Here is a 13,678-nt window from a genome sequence, read left to right on the forward strand (position 1 = left end):
CTCTCCCACGCTGTCCAGGCAAGCATGTAGAGGGGGACAGAGGCCTGGTTCCTGCCCAGCACACCTTCTTTTTTTGTTTTGTTTTGTTTTAAGTTTCACTGAGGCTGCTGGCATTTATTATTTATTATTGTAACCACATCAACTCTATGGTTACCCATTAACCTTGGGTAAATGTCTCCACACCTCTGGGAGTACTGTTTTGCTCAGCCTTCAAAAGGGAATAATACTGCTTACCTAAGAGGAGGCGGCGAGAATCAGGAGGTGATGGACGGAACGCGCCTCTTCCGAAGCTGTCGGGTTCTGGAAACCGAGACGGGCGGGCGAGGCAGGAGGAGAGGAGACGGCGGCGGAGGAGCGGGACGGGCTGGGCGCCCTCTGGGAGCATCCGCCACGCTTCGTGCTGCGGACTGGCCCGGGTCCGCGCTGGCTCACACCTGGTGGCCGCGGCGCAGAGCGCAACCTGCAGGGAGCTCAGGCGCCACCGCCGCGCTACATCTCGGCGGGCTGGGTTAGGCTGGAGCCGAGAGCCCAGGCGGGGCTCAGGTTGGCACGCAGTGGGCGGGGGTGGCCCCTGTCCCCGCCCCCCACATCCGGGGGCCTGGGCCCGGCTGTGGGCCGGCCGCGCGCCAGTGAGTCAGGCCGGGTTTTCCCTCCGCCTCTGGGGCAGGCCAGGGAGCGCTGCCGAAAGAATTGGCGTCCCTCCCTCGCCAATCCGGCTTCGGCGCCCGCCCGCCCGCGTTTTTCCGGCTCCTGCCTCCTGGCAGCTCCAGCCTGGTTCGCACCGGCGCCTTGGAGGGAGGGTTCAAATCCGCGCAAGGGAGCTGCAGCGCGCGAGGGGTGCGGAGCGGAGCCGGCATGGTGAGTGGGGCGCGCAGCGGCCTGCGGCCGGACTCGTGGGGTGGGGCCGACCGCCGAGGTCTAGCTTACCCGGCGACCTTGGCCAAGCCGGAGCCCTACGCCGGCCGAGGTTCACCTCTGAGAAGTGAGCGAGGGTGGCAAGGTGCGGTGTGCGCCCAGGTACCCCTTGCTTCCAGATACCGAAGCACAAGGTGCGGGATCGGGGACCGTACGCGAGCAGGGACGCTCTGCTGGGAGGGCGGGCGGCAGGTTACGCTGCAAACGCGCTTTCCTTGGGGCAGCTCTTGGGACCCCTGCACCACCGCTGGGGTGGAGCAGGTGCCCTTGGCGCTGGAGTCTGACCTCGGCTTCCGCGCCCCCAGCTTATCTGCTCGGGGCAAGCCTTAGAGAGGAGCCTAGAAGAGACATGCCCTTCCGCCCCTCAGGTAGCTGGAGGACCTCCCAGCAGTTCTGGGGGAGCCCTCGCCTCGGCCACAGCCTTCCCCGGGGAAATTCCATGGAGATGCCAACCTCGTCTGCCCCTCCACCTTACCCACGAGACCCCTCTCCTGCCCTCTCCCGCCCCCTCCGGGATAACCCTTTCCTCCACTAACCCCCTACCCTGTACGAGCGGCAGCTGCCAGCCTGCTGCCAGGGGTCCCATGAATAGGGGACGCTCCCAGGTCTTGAGCACTATCCCAGTCTGGCCACAACCTTTGGCCAAAGTGAGGGCCCGCCTGGGGCTGGGCGGAAATCGGGGCCCTGACTGCGTCCAGAAAAAGGACTGGGACCTGTCGTCTCCCACCCGGCAATCTCCCCGCCTCCACGAGCAGATCGGGGCTCTCCTCGCTTGCACCAGGAGCTCAGCCTGTCCCCCGGCCTCGGTGTGCCCTGCCCGGCCTAGGGAGGGAGAGAGGCAGGAGGCTATCCTGGGCCCGGTGATCAGCCTCCTCCCAGAGCCCTCTTAGGCAGGGCTTCTCTCTCTACTGGCTGGCTGTATGTGGGTGTGTATGTGCGAGACTGAATGAATGCAGCCAGCCTGCTCCCGCCACCGCCTATAGAGCTAGCAGCTTCCAGGGCTCAGAGTCCAAATGCAGCCGTGCTTCCACCATTTCTTCCTGACCCAGGGGCAAGCAGGGGGGATTCCAGGCTGAGGGGACTGGGATCCAAACCAACTTGGTTGCAGGTGCCCTTGCAAGTGTGGGGAGCTGAGCAGATATAATACACAGCAATGTGTGCCCATGGAGGGCAGCTGGTAACCCCTGGCTGGGACAGCCTGGAGCAGAAGAGAGGGCGTTGCCTGGGGAGTTGGGATTGCTCATCGTGTGGGATCTTAGGCAGCTCACCTCTTTCTGGGCCTCAGTTTCCCTAGCTGTAAGATGGGGTAAGGGTAACTACTGTCTTCCCCGCCTCCATGAGGCTGTCGTGGAGACGAGATGATGAAATGAAAGGGCTGATAAAAACTGTAGAGTGCCGTGCAACTGTAAGTGACCATATAGTGATACTAAGAATCACTCCTGCAGCATTTAGACACTGGACTCTGCCTTTTCACAGGTCGAAGTGGGACTAGGGAATGCCAGCCTCTCCCATTCCCTCCTTGGGCCCCTCTTACTGACTGCCCCCTCTTTTGGAGCTGGGACATTCCAGTCCCATTCCTCAGGGGCAGCTGCAGTCATGCCCCTCAGCAAAGCTGATCTCGCAGCAGGTGGTGGGACCCTCCCCTGGGGCCAGGGCTCAAGAGGGGCTAAAGGCAGCCAAGGCCAGACTGGGAGCTTCCTACCCAAGTACTCTGGGTGCACCCCAGAGGAGATGCACAGTGGGGTCAGGGCAGACTTCGAAACGTGGGGAGCCTGTGTACTTTTTCCTATTCAGCTGAACATGACCTTAGGCATGTTTTACCTCCTGAGCCTCAGTTTTCTCTTCTGAAGTGGGGGATGACAATATTCCCTTCCCATGTGTGTTGTGAGCACGTGGTAGGTCCAGCATCAGGCTGACTCAACAAGGCACCCACCAAGGGACACTGGGATGCCTCCCTGAGTATCCTCTCTTTTTCTGTTTCATGGCCAGGGTGGTCCCCCAGCGCTGTTCTCCTGTCTCCACCAAGGTTTGGTCCAAAGGAGATGCTCCCAGTGTCCATGCTCTCCGTATTTCTGGCTAATCTTGGAGCGGGTGGAGGGGGAGGTGGAAGCAGGAGTAAAGGGGCCCTGTTGGGACCAACCGGGACCTGTGCAGAATAGGACCTATGTGGCCCAGCCGAAACCTTGCTGGCAGGGCAGTGGGGTGGTGGTGGTGAGGTTCAGCTCTGTGCAGAGCTCTGGGCCCCAGGCATGTAATGGGTTCTGAGCAGGGAAGCCCAGGCACTTGGAGGAGGAGGCCCTGTTTTTCTCTCTGGTGGTCCCAGTGAGGCTGCAAGGCACTTGCTGTCTCTCCCTCCCTCCTCCCCCGCCACATCCTCTCCTGCACAGCTGCCCTGGCCTGAGTGGACCAGTCCCTGGGCTTCCAAGCAGTGGGAAGGAATGTGTGTATTGGGGGTGTGGGGGAGGCAGGGGAGGTGGATGGACTCCTTTAGGAAAAAGGACTGTCCCCAGACTGAGACTTGGGCAGGGTGGAGCCTACCATAAGCCAGGGGCCTTGGCCCTACTGGAGGAGCTAATAATATAGCCAGAGAAGTTATCTAGGAGGGGTGGAGGGTGGAGGGTGGGGGCCTTAGGGAAAGACAAAGGGAAAGGGCTGTTTTTGCCCCTCCATCTAGCTCCATAGTTATTTCAAATTGCTCAACTCACTTGTGCGGAAAAGCCGGTCTGGAAGGTGATCAGTGGATGACCTTGAGCGTGACTGTGTCTGCTGTTGGATCCTCTCTGTGTCCTCTAACGGAGGAACTTCTGTGCCGCTGGTGGCACTGACTGGACTGCCGTATGCGTGTGGTGTATGTTCTGTTTTGGCCCATGGCTGCCTCTCCCCTGGACCTGATACTCTTTGTGGGGATTATGGAGTGTCGGTTATTGCTCCCTGAGATAGGAAATGAGGCTCTGGCCAGCAGAACGTGAGGCACTGTGTGTTGCGATAAAGTGGGCGTATTTGTCACCACTGCCACCATCCCAGCCCCCATGCTCTCACCAGGCTTGCAGTTCACAAGCCCTTTCACCTCCCCATCTCTGTGACTGTCACAGCAACCCTATAAGAAATGGCAGGGCAGGTAGAGTCTTTCCCACTTTGGGGAAAGGTGGGGAAACTGAGGCATGGCGAAGGGAGGTGCCCCGTGGAGAGATGGTGTGAGAGTGCGCTGGAGACCAGATTCTCTGCTGTCTACCTCCCCAAGAAGCAGTGACAGGAGTTCAGTGGGCTCTCCGACACAGCGGTGTCTGTTGCTGGGTGGGCTTGTCATGGTGAAGGGGTGTCAGATTGGGGGGAAAGATGCTTCAATTCCAACTCTTGGGCTGTGGGTGACATCCTGGGTCCCCACTAGACATTTGGCAGTCGTGGTACTAGAATCACAGGCATCCTTACTCTGACCAGCTCTGTGACCTTGGGCAAGCCACTTCACCTTTCGGAGCCCCCAGTGCCCTTACCTAAAAAACCAGATAGTTAACCATGTGCCAGGACTCCGTGAGACCCCTACACAGGGCCATGTCACTGTAGGTGCCCAGCACCTGTCATTCCTTATCTGGATGACTCCCTTAACCCTGTGTGGCTTGTGACACCCCCAGAGGGGTTGAGCTGTCTGGGGGCTGGTAGCGGAGGGTTGGGAAGGTTGACTTTGGCCCTGGGTGAGATTGAGGGCCACAGGGTGTGGGGGCAGGGCCGTGCCCTTCCACCCCCCTCCCTCCTTCCCACTCCCTGTGAATTTTGTGTTCTACAAACACAAAACCTGGAAATGGTTGAGGAAGATGGAACCTCCTAACCATTGTTTGGAGTGGGAGTCAGTGTCCCGGAAGCGCATATTGGTTTGCAGAGCAGGGGTTGGGGGGTGGACTGACAGCTGCATTGTGCCAGTGGGGGGGTGTCTGTCTGTGAATGGGAACAGCTGGGTGGGAGGCAGAGAAGGTGGCATTCGTTCATTTGACAAGTCCTTTCTGAGCACCTACTGTGTGCCAGGTGCTGGGCTGGACACAGGGGATCCAGCAGGGCACTAGGGACAGGCCCTGCCCTCCACAGTGTGGTCCCAGCACAGGTGGGAGACCTGGTCACTCAGGAACTTGCTGGCGGCGTTCACGTGTCTACCAGCTAAGCTCAGCTTCAGCCAGCCTCTGTTGATCCTGGCTGTAGGCCAGGCCCTGGACTGAGCGTGTTGTCCTCTAATCTTAGCCAGTCCTCCCAGCATCCCTGAGTGATAAGAGTTGTCATGGCCATTGTCCAGATGAGGAAGCCAGGGCCCACACACTGATTGGTTCCACACATTGGGTCAGGATTTGGGCCTCGCTGCCTGGTGGTGGGCTTCGGAGGGGCAGCATATACAGGGGCTGGCAGGGGCTCTGGCTGCCCCTTCCCCCTGCCTCACGCCACTGCCCCAACATGGACACCTGTTCCGGAACTTGTGGCCATTGTTCCCACCATTCTTCTTCCCCTCGGGCCCTTCCTGTTTGTATCCCTCCTACGGTAGTCCCCAACCCCACCCATGCCAGGTGCTTCCCTTGGGAAAACTCTGACCCTTTGCAGGAAGAGGGGTTGCATGGGGTTTTCCCCCTCCCAAAGGAAGAAGGAATGGAAATTCTGAGGCCACCAGCCCTGGTTCCCTGGTGCCTGGCAGGAGAATGAGCAAAGTTAGAGTCAGACAGCGATGGAGTCCACAGCTGGCCCAGTCCTGGGAGGGGCCCCTATCCTGCTGCTTCAGGTCCCGGTCCCCCATGACCCCAGTCACACACTGGCCCCTAGTCGGAGCTGGAGCACTAGACAGGTGGCCTTGGGACCTCTACTTCTTTCTCTAGGAATCCTGTCCTGGATTCTCTCTGGAACCCACATCTGCCACTCCTGGGTGGGCCAGGTGGGGAGCTGACACAGAGAGCAAGCACCTGGTTTTAGGGCATCAGGGGAGTTGGGCAGCAAGCACCTATCTGCTCTGATGGAGCCTCCTGACCCCCAGAAGCAGCCGCCTGTGCCCTGGTGAAACTTCATGGCCACAGCCCCAGGCCCTGCTGGCATTGCCATGGGCAACGTGGGCAGCCTGTTGGAACGACAGGACTTTTCCCCTGAAGAACTACGGGCAGCACTCGCAGGGTCTCGGGGCTCCCGCCAGCCTGATGGGCTGTTCCGGAAAGGCTTGGGCCAGCGCGAGCTCTTCAGCTACCTGCACCTCCCCAAGAAGGACAGCAAGACCACCAAGCGGGCCCCTCGGAACGAGCCTGCCGACTATGCCACCCTCTACTACCAGGAACATCCTCGGGCTAGTGACTTCAGCAAGACTTCGCTGCCTGAGCGGGGTCGTTTTGACAAGGTGTGCCTCTGCCGTGCCCCTCCCTACTGTGGTAGTGTGGGGATGGGGGCTTCCCTGGAGACCCTGATACTGGGATGTGATGTGAAAGTCTTTTTTTTTTTTTTTTAATAACGTGGAAATTTTTTTTTAATATTTAATTTATTTATTTGGTTGCACTGGGTCTTAATTGTGGCAAGCGGGCTCCTTAGTTGCGGCACATGGGCTCCTTAGTTATGGCAGGTGGCCTCCTTAGTTGCAGCACATGAACTCTTAGTTGCAGCATGCATGTGGGATCTAGTTCCCTGACCAGGGATTGAACTGGGGCCCCTTGCATCGGAGCGTGGAGTCTTAACCACTGCGCCACCAGGGAAGTCCGATGAAAGTGTTGCTATGGGCTTGCTTGAGACTTGGTCACAGCCTCCTGGTGACATGTCCCCCATGTTCTCAAAGAGGATTCCCAGGGGCTGTGGGAGGGAGCATCGGAGGGCAGAGCAGAGCAGTCGGCCTAGGGTCTCATTCCTGCCCTCTCTTCCTGGCAGTGCCACATTCGCCCATCAGTATTCAAGCCGGCAGTGGGCACCGGGAAAGGCTTCCTGTCCATGCAGAGCCTGGCGGCCCACAAGGGTCAGAAGCTGTGGCGCAGCAATGGCAGCCTGCACACGCTGGCCTGCCACCCACCCCTGAGCCCAGGGCCCCAGGCCAGCCAGGCCCAGGCCCGTGCCCAGCTGTTGCACGCCCTCAGCCTGGATGAGGGTGGCCCTGATCCTGAGCCCAGTCTGTCCGACTCCTCCAGCGGAGGCAGCTTTGGCCGCAGTCCCAGCACCGGCCCCGGCCCCTTTTGCTCCTCCCTGGGCCACATTAACCACCTCGGGGGCTCCCTGGACCGGGCCTCACGGGGTCCCAAGGAGGCTGTGCTGAGCTGCCTGCCCGAACCACCGCCCCCCTATGAGTTCTCCTGCCCCACTGCCGAGGACATGGTGGCCATGCTGCCCGACACCTGCGAGGAGCTCAAGAGGAACCTCAGTGATGAGGATGGTGCCAACCCCTTCACACAGGTGAGAGCAGCCCCTGCCTTGGTGTGCTGTTCTGTCACTTGGCATTAGAGTACAGGGCAGACAGAGGGTCACCAGCCAGCTCTCCCACATGGCTCTGGGCACAAGAGAATAAGGAAGAGAGAGGTGATTTGGCTCCTCTCCCCAAGCCCCACATGGTGGGGATGTCATGGCATTGGTGGTCCTTGCTGGGAGTTGGGTGGGAGGGAGACTCCCTGGGAGGGCCACGTGTTGAGGACACTTCACCTCTGGAGGACATCGTGGTTTAGGGCACATGTGTGGCCAGAGCATTGGACTCTGGACCTGGGGTGATGAGGCACAGGATGTTAGAAGCAGCTGGAGTGTTGGATCTGTGGACCAGCCATGGGAGTGCAGGCAGTCGGTATCCGGGGCGCAGGGCCGTGTGTGGATATCGGGGCATGGCAGGTGCCTCTTCCTCTTGGCAGGTGCTGGAGGAGCGCCAGCGGTTGTGGCTGTCTGAGCTGAAGCGCCTATACGTGGAGCAGTTGCACGAAGTGACCCAGAAGGCCGAGCGTAGTGAGCGCAACCTCCAGCTCCAGCTGTTCATGGCCCAGCAGGAGCAGCGGCGCCTACGCAGGGAGCTGCAGGCACAGCAGGGCCTGGGCCCAGAGGCCGACCCCAGTGCCCGACCAGAGGAAGAATCCCGATGGGAGGTGAGAGACTAGGCATTCAGAAACTCCTGCCCTCATTACTGTCGTCCCATCCTCTAGCTGCCTTCCAACTGGTTCCCCCCTTACCCTGCTTTGCTTGGCTCTTGCCCATCCCTGTCCCCCTTCAGGTGTGCCAGAAGACAGCAGAGATTAGCCTTCTGAAGCAGCAGCTGCGGGAGGCCCAGGCTGAGCTGGCACAGAAGCTTGCTGAGATCTTCAGCCTGAAGACGCAACTTCGGGGCAGCCGGGTGCAAGCCCAGGCCCAGGACGCAGAGCTGGCCCAGCTGCGAGAGGCTGTGCGGAGCCTGCAGGAGCAGACCCCTCGGGAGGAGGCCCCAGGCAGCTGTGAGACTGATGACTGCAAGAGCAGGGGGCTGCTGGGGGAGGCAGGAGGCAGCGAGGCCGGAGATGGTGCCGAGCAGCTGCGGGCTGAGCTGCTGAAGGAGCGGCTCCGGGGCCAGGAGCAGGCATTGCGCTTTGAGCAGGAGCGGCGGATATGGCAGGAGGAGAAGGAACGGGTGCTGCGCTACCAGCGGGAGATCCAGGGGGGCTACATGGACATGTACCGCCGCAACCAAGCACTGGAACAGGAGCTGCGGGCACTGCAGGAGCCCCTCGCACCCTGGAGCCCTCGGCTTGAGTCCTCCAAGATCTGAGGCCAGCTGAGTGAGCTGACAGCAGAAGCACTGTCAGAAGATGGCTTGGACAAGCCCACTCTGAGACAGCCAGCTCCTTCCTTAATATTGGTCTGGGGCAGAATCTGCTGTGACCAGCCAAAGATGGAGAGGCTCGCTGAGAGGAGGGATCCAGTGGGGCTGTGGGCTGGATGGGGTGCCAGCAGCAGGAGCCAGGGCAAGGCCCTAGTGGCTGAGGAATACCCAGGCAGAGCCCAGCCCTGCTCCCTGATGTAGATGGCCCAGGAAAGGAGGTTTGGGAGTGAAGAGCCCTGTGATGCAAAAGGGCCAGTGTGAGGGAGGGAGGCTGGAGTGGGAACATTGGCCTCCCCAGAATAAAATCACATTTTCTACGAGGAGGCACCAGGTGATGATGTTGGGCCTGTCCCTGACCTGAGTCCAGAGGATCGTGGATGGTCAGGGTTAGGGCTGTTGTCCCAGGCTGTAGCTCCACCATGTTTATGGTCAGTGGGGAGGGTATGCCTTGTGCCTCTGTGTGCAGCTGCTGGACATGCCGTTGGGGACTGGAGGAATCCTTGCCCTGGCACCACAGAGTTTCTTAGCTGCCATGTGGGATGACATTCCTTTCTTTAGCATCAGTGGGATTTTCAGAAGGCAAGTCAGCCAAGGTATTGCTATAACATGAAACGACATCCTCTTTTTGGAAAGTCTGGGCCCCAGGTTCCCAGGCCCAGCTGGATGTGGGGCCGGCCTAAGACAGCTTCTGCTGGAGAACCTTAAGCCTCCAGGAGGGGCCCTGCCCCTCCCAGAACATACCTCCCACCTTTCTCTCTGGCTTGTGCACCCCTCCCTCCATTGGGATGAGGGCCCTAGGAAGGTGTGGGAGATGAGGCAGAGAAAGCTTGGTAAAGGGTCAGAACCACAGCCCTTTACCATAGAACCACAGAACTACAGGGAATGTGGACATTTTCCTGTAGGCATGGGGGGCCATTGGGGTATTCTTGAGCAGGAGTGAGATATGATCTGATTTGTATTCTGGAAAATTCTTTCCTGGGAGGAAGCACCCCCATCCCTGGCCCTGCATTAGGCTCCCTGACCCTTGCTCTTAGCCAAGGCTGGTCCTTGGCCCCTAAAACCCACTCCCATCCTTGCCCTCTCAGACATCTGGCTTCCCCTCTGGCCCCTTGCTCCCTCCTGGGTGGGTGATCTGGAGCACAGAACCAGACTGGCTGTGCAAGAAGCATCTCCCTAGCCCTTGCTCTGAAGTTTGGTGTCCTTACAGATGCATCCGTGTAACTGCTGCCATGCATGGAGCGTTTCCTGCCTGCCTGGTGCTGTGTTAGGCTTTCAGGGAATGGGGGGTCAGGGTTGAATTAGATGTGCTTCCTGCCACAGGGGAGCCAGCACACAGACGTCTCCCTTCCAGGCCCTGTCATGGTGGGGCAGTGGCCACCTCTGAGATCTCTGCAGAGACCCTCAGTTTGTTCCCTATGGCTGTGATCAGCTCCTTCCCTGGACACGCCTGGCGGCCCCCTCAGGCCCCAACAAGTGGGTCCTGGTGGTGGAGTGGAGTCGCTGTGCAGGGGTTTGGATGCAGCTGTGGAGTGTGAGCCTGTGTACCCCACCTTTTTAGGGCAGAGAGCAGGGTGTGTGTTGTCTGCTGTGGGGGTGGTGTGTTTATGTCTGTGTGAGTGTCAGGTGTGTAGTGCTGTGGGTGGCGGGTGTGTCTAAGGGGGTGTGTTTGGGATTCCTGGGTTGGAGGCCTGGAGGGCTGCTTCCTGGTCCCTCCCTCTGTTGCATTCTTTCCCACCAGTCTCAGCCTCTTTTAGCACTGGCCAGGCTTGGCTAGAGCCTGTGGCCAGGGCAGAGCCCTGGGCCTAGGTGAGACCCATCTGGGTTCACCCCTGAGCCCAGGTCCTCTGCCTGGGGAGGGAAAGCAAGGACACTTGGGTTAGGCTGGCCTGTCCATGACAGGCCTTGATACCCATTTCACACACCCTAATTGAGGTTTGTGGGTCAATGGTTCCTCCAAAGGGCCCTCCAGAGTTCAGTGCTAGCCTGAAGCCTGGGTCACCCCCAGGGCCTGGAGCTGGTCAGGCTGGGTGCCCACGTGCCCCACAGTGGCTGGGTCCACCTTTTGGTGTCCCAGCTCTGCAGAACAGCTCCCCACCCAGCAATTAGGGAGCTGGGCTGGCCAGTATAGCCAGCGGGGAGTGGGCGGGCGGTACCAAAACTTGGCATCTGTGCCAGAAACCAAAGCCAGGCCCAGATGTAGGGGGAGGGCACAAGAGAGCCGAAGCTGGGGTGGCTCAGAGGGAGCCAGATCCCTGTGAGCTCATCCCTGCTGGGAAAACCAGTTCCCTGTCCCCAAGCCGGCTGGGCGGCTCTGGGGCCAGCCGATCACAGGTGCCACTGTAGTGTCTACTGCTTGGGGCAGCCCCTCTGTCCTGCCCCTGGTGGACCCCTTAGCTCCCCAGCTGTCCTCAGACCCCCACCCCCAGCAGACTAGGCCCAAGAGCTAATTCTCTCCAGACTGAGACTAGCTCCCTACACTGGGCTCCCAGCCCTTGGTCCCTCTTATTCTCAGCTCAGATAGCTTCACACCCTCCAGTGGCTCCCTGGGCCCCTTAACCTGTCACTTGAGGCCTCTGACAGTCTCCCTCCAGGGTCACTGATAGTGGTGCCTCTCCTGATGCCAGCAGCCCTCTGGGCCCTCATTCTCCAGATGTCCCCTCACGGTGCTCAGATCTTGCCTCCTTAGGAAAGCCTTCCCTGCACTGACACCCTGCCTAGGCAATTCCTCACTCCCTATGTCTGCAGCCCCTCCGTCTCTCCATCAGCTTTTTCTGTGCTGTTGGAATTGTCAGTTTGCCTCTGTTTCCTCGGGGCTGTGGGCATGGTTGGGGCAGGGCCGGCTCTTCTGTTTTCATCCCCAGAGCCTGCTCTGGTTCCAGCCCAGCAGGCACTGGGGGGCTTTGGAGTCAAGAGAGACCACACCTCTCCTCTGACTAGTATATGGGTTCAAGCTGGTGGGGCGGGGGGAAGATGGCAAAGGTTCCAGCTCAGAGCGTTCATTCACCTTTCGTGCCACCTGGTCTGAACCAGGTCTGTGCCAAGCACTGCCATTCACTGCACAGTGATGTACTGAGTGCCTCCCTCGGGGAGGAAGCCAAGGTGGTCAAAGCCTCTGCCCCCATGGCCCTTCCCGGAGGGTGGGGGAGAGAGACAATACACACACAGGTCCACAGTAGTGACTGGGCCAGAAGAGTGCAAACATACAGAGGTGGGGACAACAGAGGCACCTCCACGGTGGTGAGCAAGTCAGCAGGTCACGGAGAAGGCAGAGGGGGCCCATCTGGGGGATTGAGAGTCAATTTCTTTGAGACTGGGGGAGCTGCAGGTATTAGGGAAACTTTTTCCAAAGAGGGTGCAGGTGACAATTCAGATTGCATAACCCACCACCCTAGTAGGTGGGGGCTTTAGCCCTCTGTATTGGATTCAGGAAAGAAAAAGAATGTGCTGTTTCTTGAAACAAAAACAAAAGTGGAATAGGTCATGAGAGGTGAAGTTTGAGTGCCATGGGAGTTCAGAGGAGAGCTAGCTCACTCATCACTCCAGGTCATAGGGGGGCGGAGGGACGGATGTTGACCAAACTTTGGTCGGCCACTTCCGAGCTTTCTTTTTGACTGTGCCTTCCTGTGTCCTTCCTTGTGCAGTCCAGTTCTAGTGAGAATCCTCCTAAGTTAGGTTAGACAGAGTTCTCCCATCCTCCATATCTGATCACCTTCCATATCTAATCTGGTTCCTCAGCCTCCACCATCTCCCAGGTTATGTCTGGTCACTCTGGCCTGCCTTCATTGAGAATCCTCTGAGGTCGTTTAGCCAGTTCCCCCTGCACCTTGAGGTTTCCTCTTAGTAATTTATCATCTGCTGATCTCCACCCTGCTCCTTGGCTATGAATTCAACGTTTCCTGGTTATATTTGGAGTTGAGGCCGCTCTCTGGCCCCTACCACAAAACCCCATTCCAGTAGCCCCCCTTGAATAAAGTCTTCCTTCCCATTCTTTAACACGTGTCATGAGTAATTTTTCTCTTTAACAGGGGTAACCTTCTTAGAGGAGGGGAAGTTGGGGGGTATTTCCTCTGGAGTAGGGTGAGATGAAGGCATTCCAGGATGGGCCTGGATTTGGTCACAGGGAAGCGTGGGGCGGGTCTATGGGAGGGTCTTGTTTGGAAAGGGTGAAAGGAGGCAAGCTGGATAGCCTGGCAAGCTGGCACAGAAGGACTTCACCTCCTGTGACTGTGGGTGGGTCCCTCAGGCAGCCAAGGGGAAGGGCCAGAACCAGGACCGGCTTTGTGTGTCTGTGACCTGTGTAGTCACCAAGGGCCTCACACTCAGAAGGGCCTTAGACTTGGTGCAGTGCTCTGCTGTCATCATCTGGAAGTTAATGATGTTTGAACAAGGGGCCTCGCATTTTCATTTTGCTCTGGGGCCTGCAAATGACCAAATGACGTAGCTGCTCCTGGCCTGAGCCAAAGCTTTGCAAGGAGTGGCAGGGGTAGGGAGAAACAGGAGACTGGTTGGGAGCCACCTGGAGGGTGGAAGAAAGAGCAGAGCCTGAGCGGGCAACTTGAACTGACGAGCCCTGATGGTCCCAGGTTCTGCAGAAGGCAGGTGGTGGCTGCACTACCTGCCGTTGCCCCCCATCCCCCCAGCTATCAGGGGAGGTTCATCTTTTCCTAGCCTGGCCTTCCAGGACACACTCTGGGAGGCAAGGAAGGCTGTTTTTCAGGAGAGCACTCCAGGGCTTGTCCTCTATCAAGAACCTTTCTTTCTTTCTTCCCTCCCTCCCTTCCTTCTTTGTAATCTAGTATGCTCTTTGTGTACTAGCCTCCCTACCCCCTGCCATTTTAAAGGTATAATTTACATACAGGAAAATTCACTGCTTTGATAGTACAGAGAATTGTACAACCAGCCCTACAGAATAGCCAAGATACAGAATAGTTCCATCATCCCCCCCAAATCCCCATGTACCTCTGTAGTCAGCCATTCTACCCCACCCTCAGGCAACCA

General features: G+C 58.6%; 1 protein-coding gene and 1 long non-coding RNA gene across 5 annotated transcripts in view; one reads left to right on the top strand and one right to left on the bottom strand.

Moving 5' to 3' along the window:
- LOC131755267 (uncharacterized) overlaps nt 1–628 on the bottom strand; it is a 52,709-nt gene extending 52,081 nt beyond the window's left edge. Inside the window, exon 1 of the long non-coding RNA XR_010840288.1 lies at nt 235–628. This is a non-coding gene — a long non-coding RNA (uncharacterized lncRNA). The remainder of the gene's footprint in view (nt 1–234) is intronic.
- On the top strand, nt 250–12,673 carry N4BP3 (NEDD4 binding protein 3). 4 transcript variants are annotated; one of them, XM_059061658.2, is made up of 5 exons: nt 250–858; nt 5,763–6,268; nt 6,787–7,302; nt 7,746–7,973; nt 8,099–12,673. In XM_059061658.2, exons 2-5 carry the CDS (start codon nt 5,948–5,950, stop codon nt 8,624–8,626), a joined length of 1,593 nt encoding a protein of 530 aa, XP_058917641.1. In that variant the 5' UTR covers nt 250–858; nt 5,763–5,947; the 3' UTR covers nt 8,627–12,673. The 4 variants fall into 4 exon arrangements, with proteins under 4 accessions (XP_058917641.1, XP_058917639.1, XP_058917642.1 ...); XM_059061656.2 differs by having other exon boundaries at nt 383–858; nt 5,918–6,268; XM_059061659.2 differs by having other exon boundaries at nt 587–858; nt 5,921–6,268.
- Nucleotides 12,674–13,678: the final 1,005 nt, after the last annotated feature.

The sequence above is a fragment of the Kogia breviceps genome, chromosome 4 (genome assembly GCF_026419965.1).
Source record: "Kogia breviceps isolate mKogBre1 chromosome 4, mKogBre1 haplotype 1, whole genome shotgun sequence".
Taxonomy (NCBI): domain Eukaryota; kingdom Metazoa; phylum Chordata; class Mammalia; order Artiodactyla; family Physeteridae; genus Kogia; species Kogia breviceps.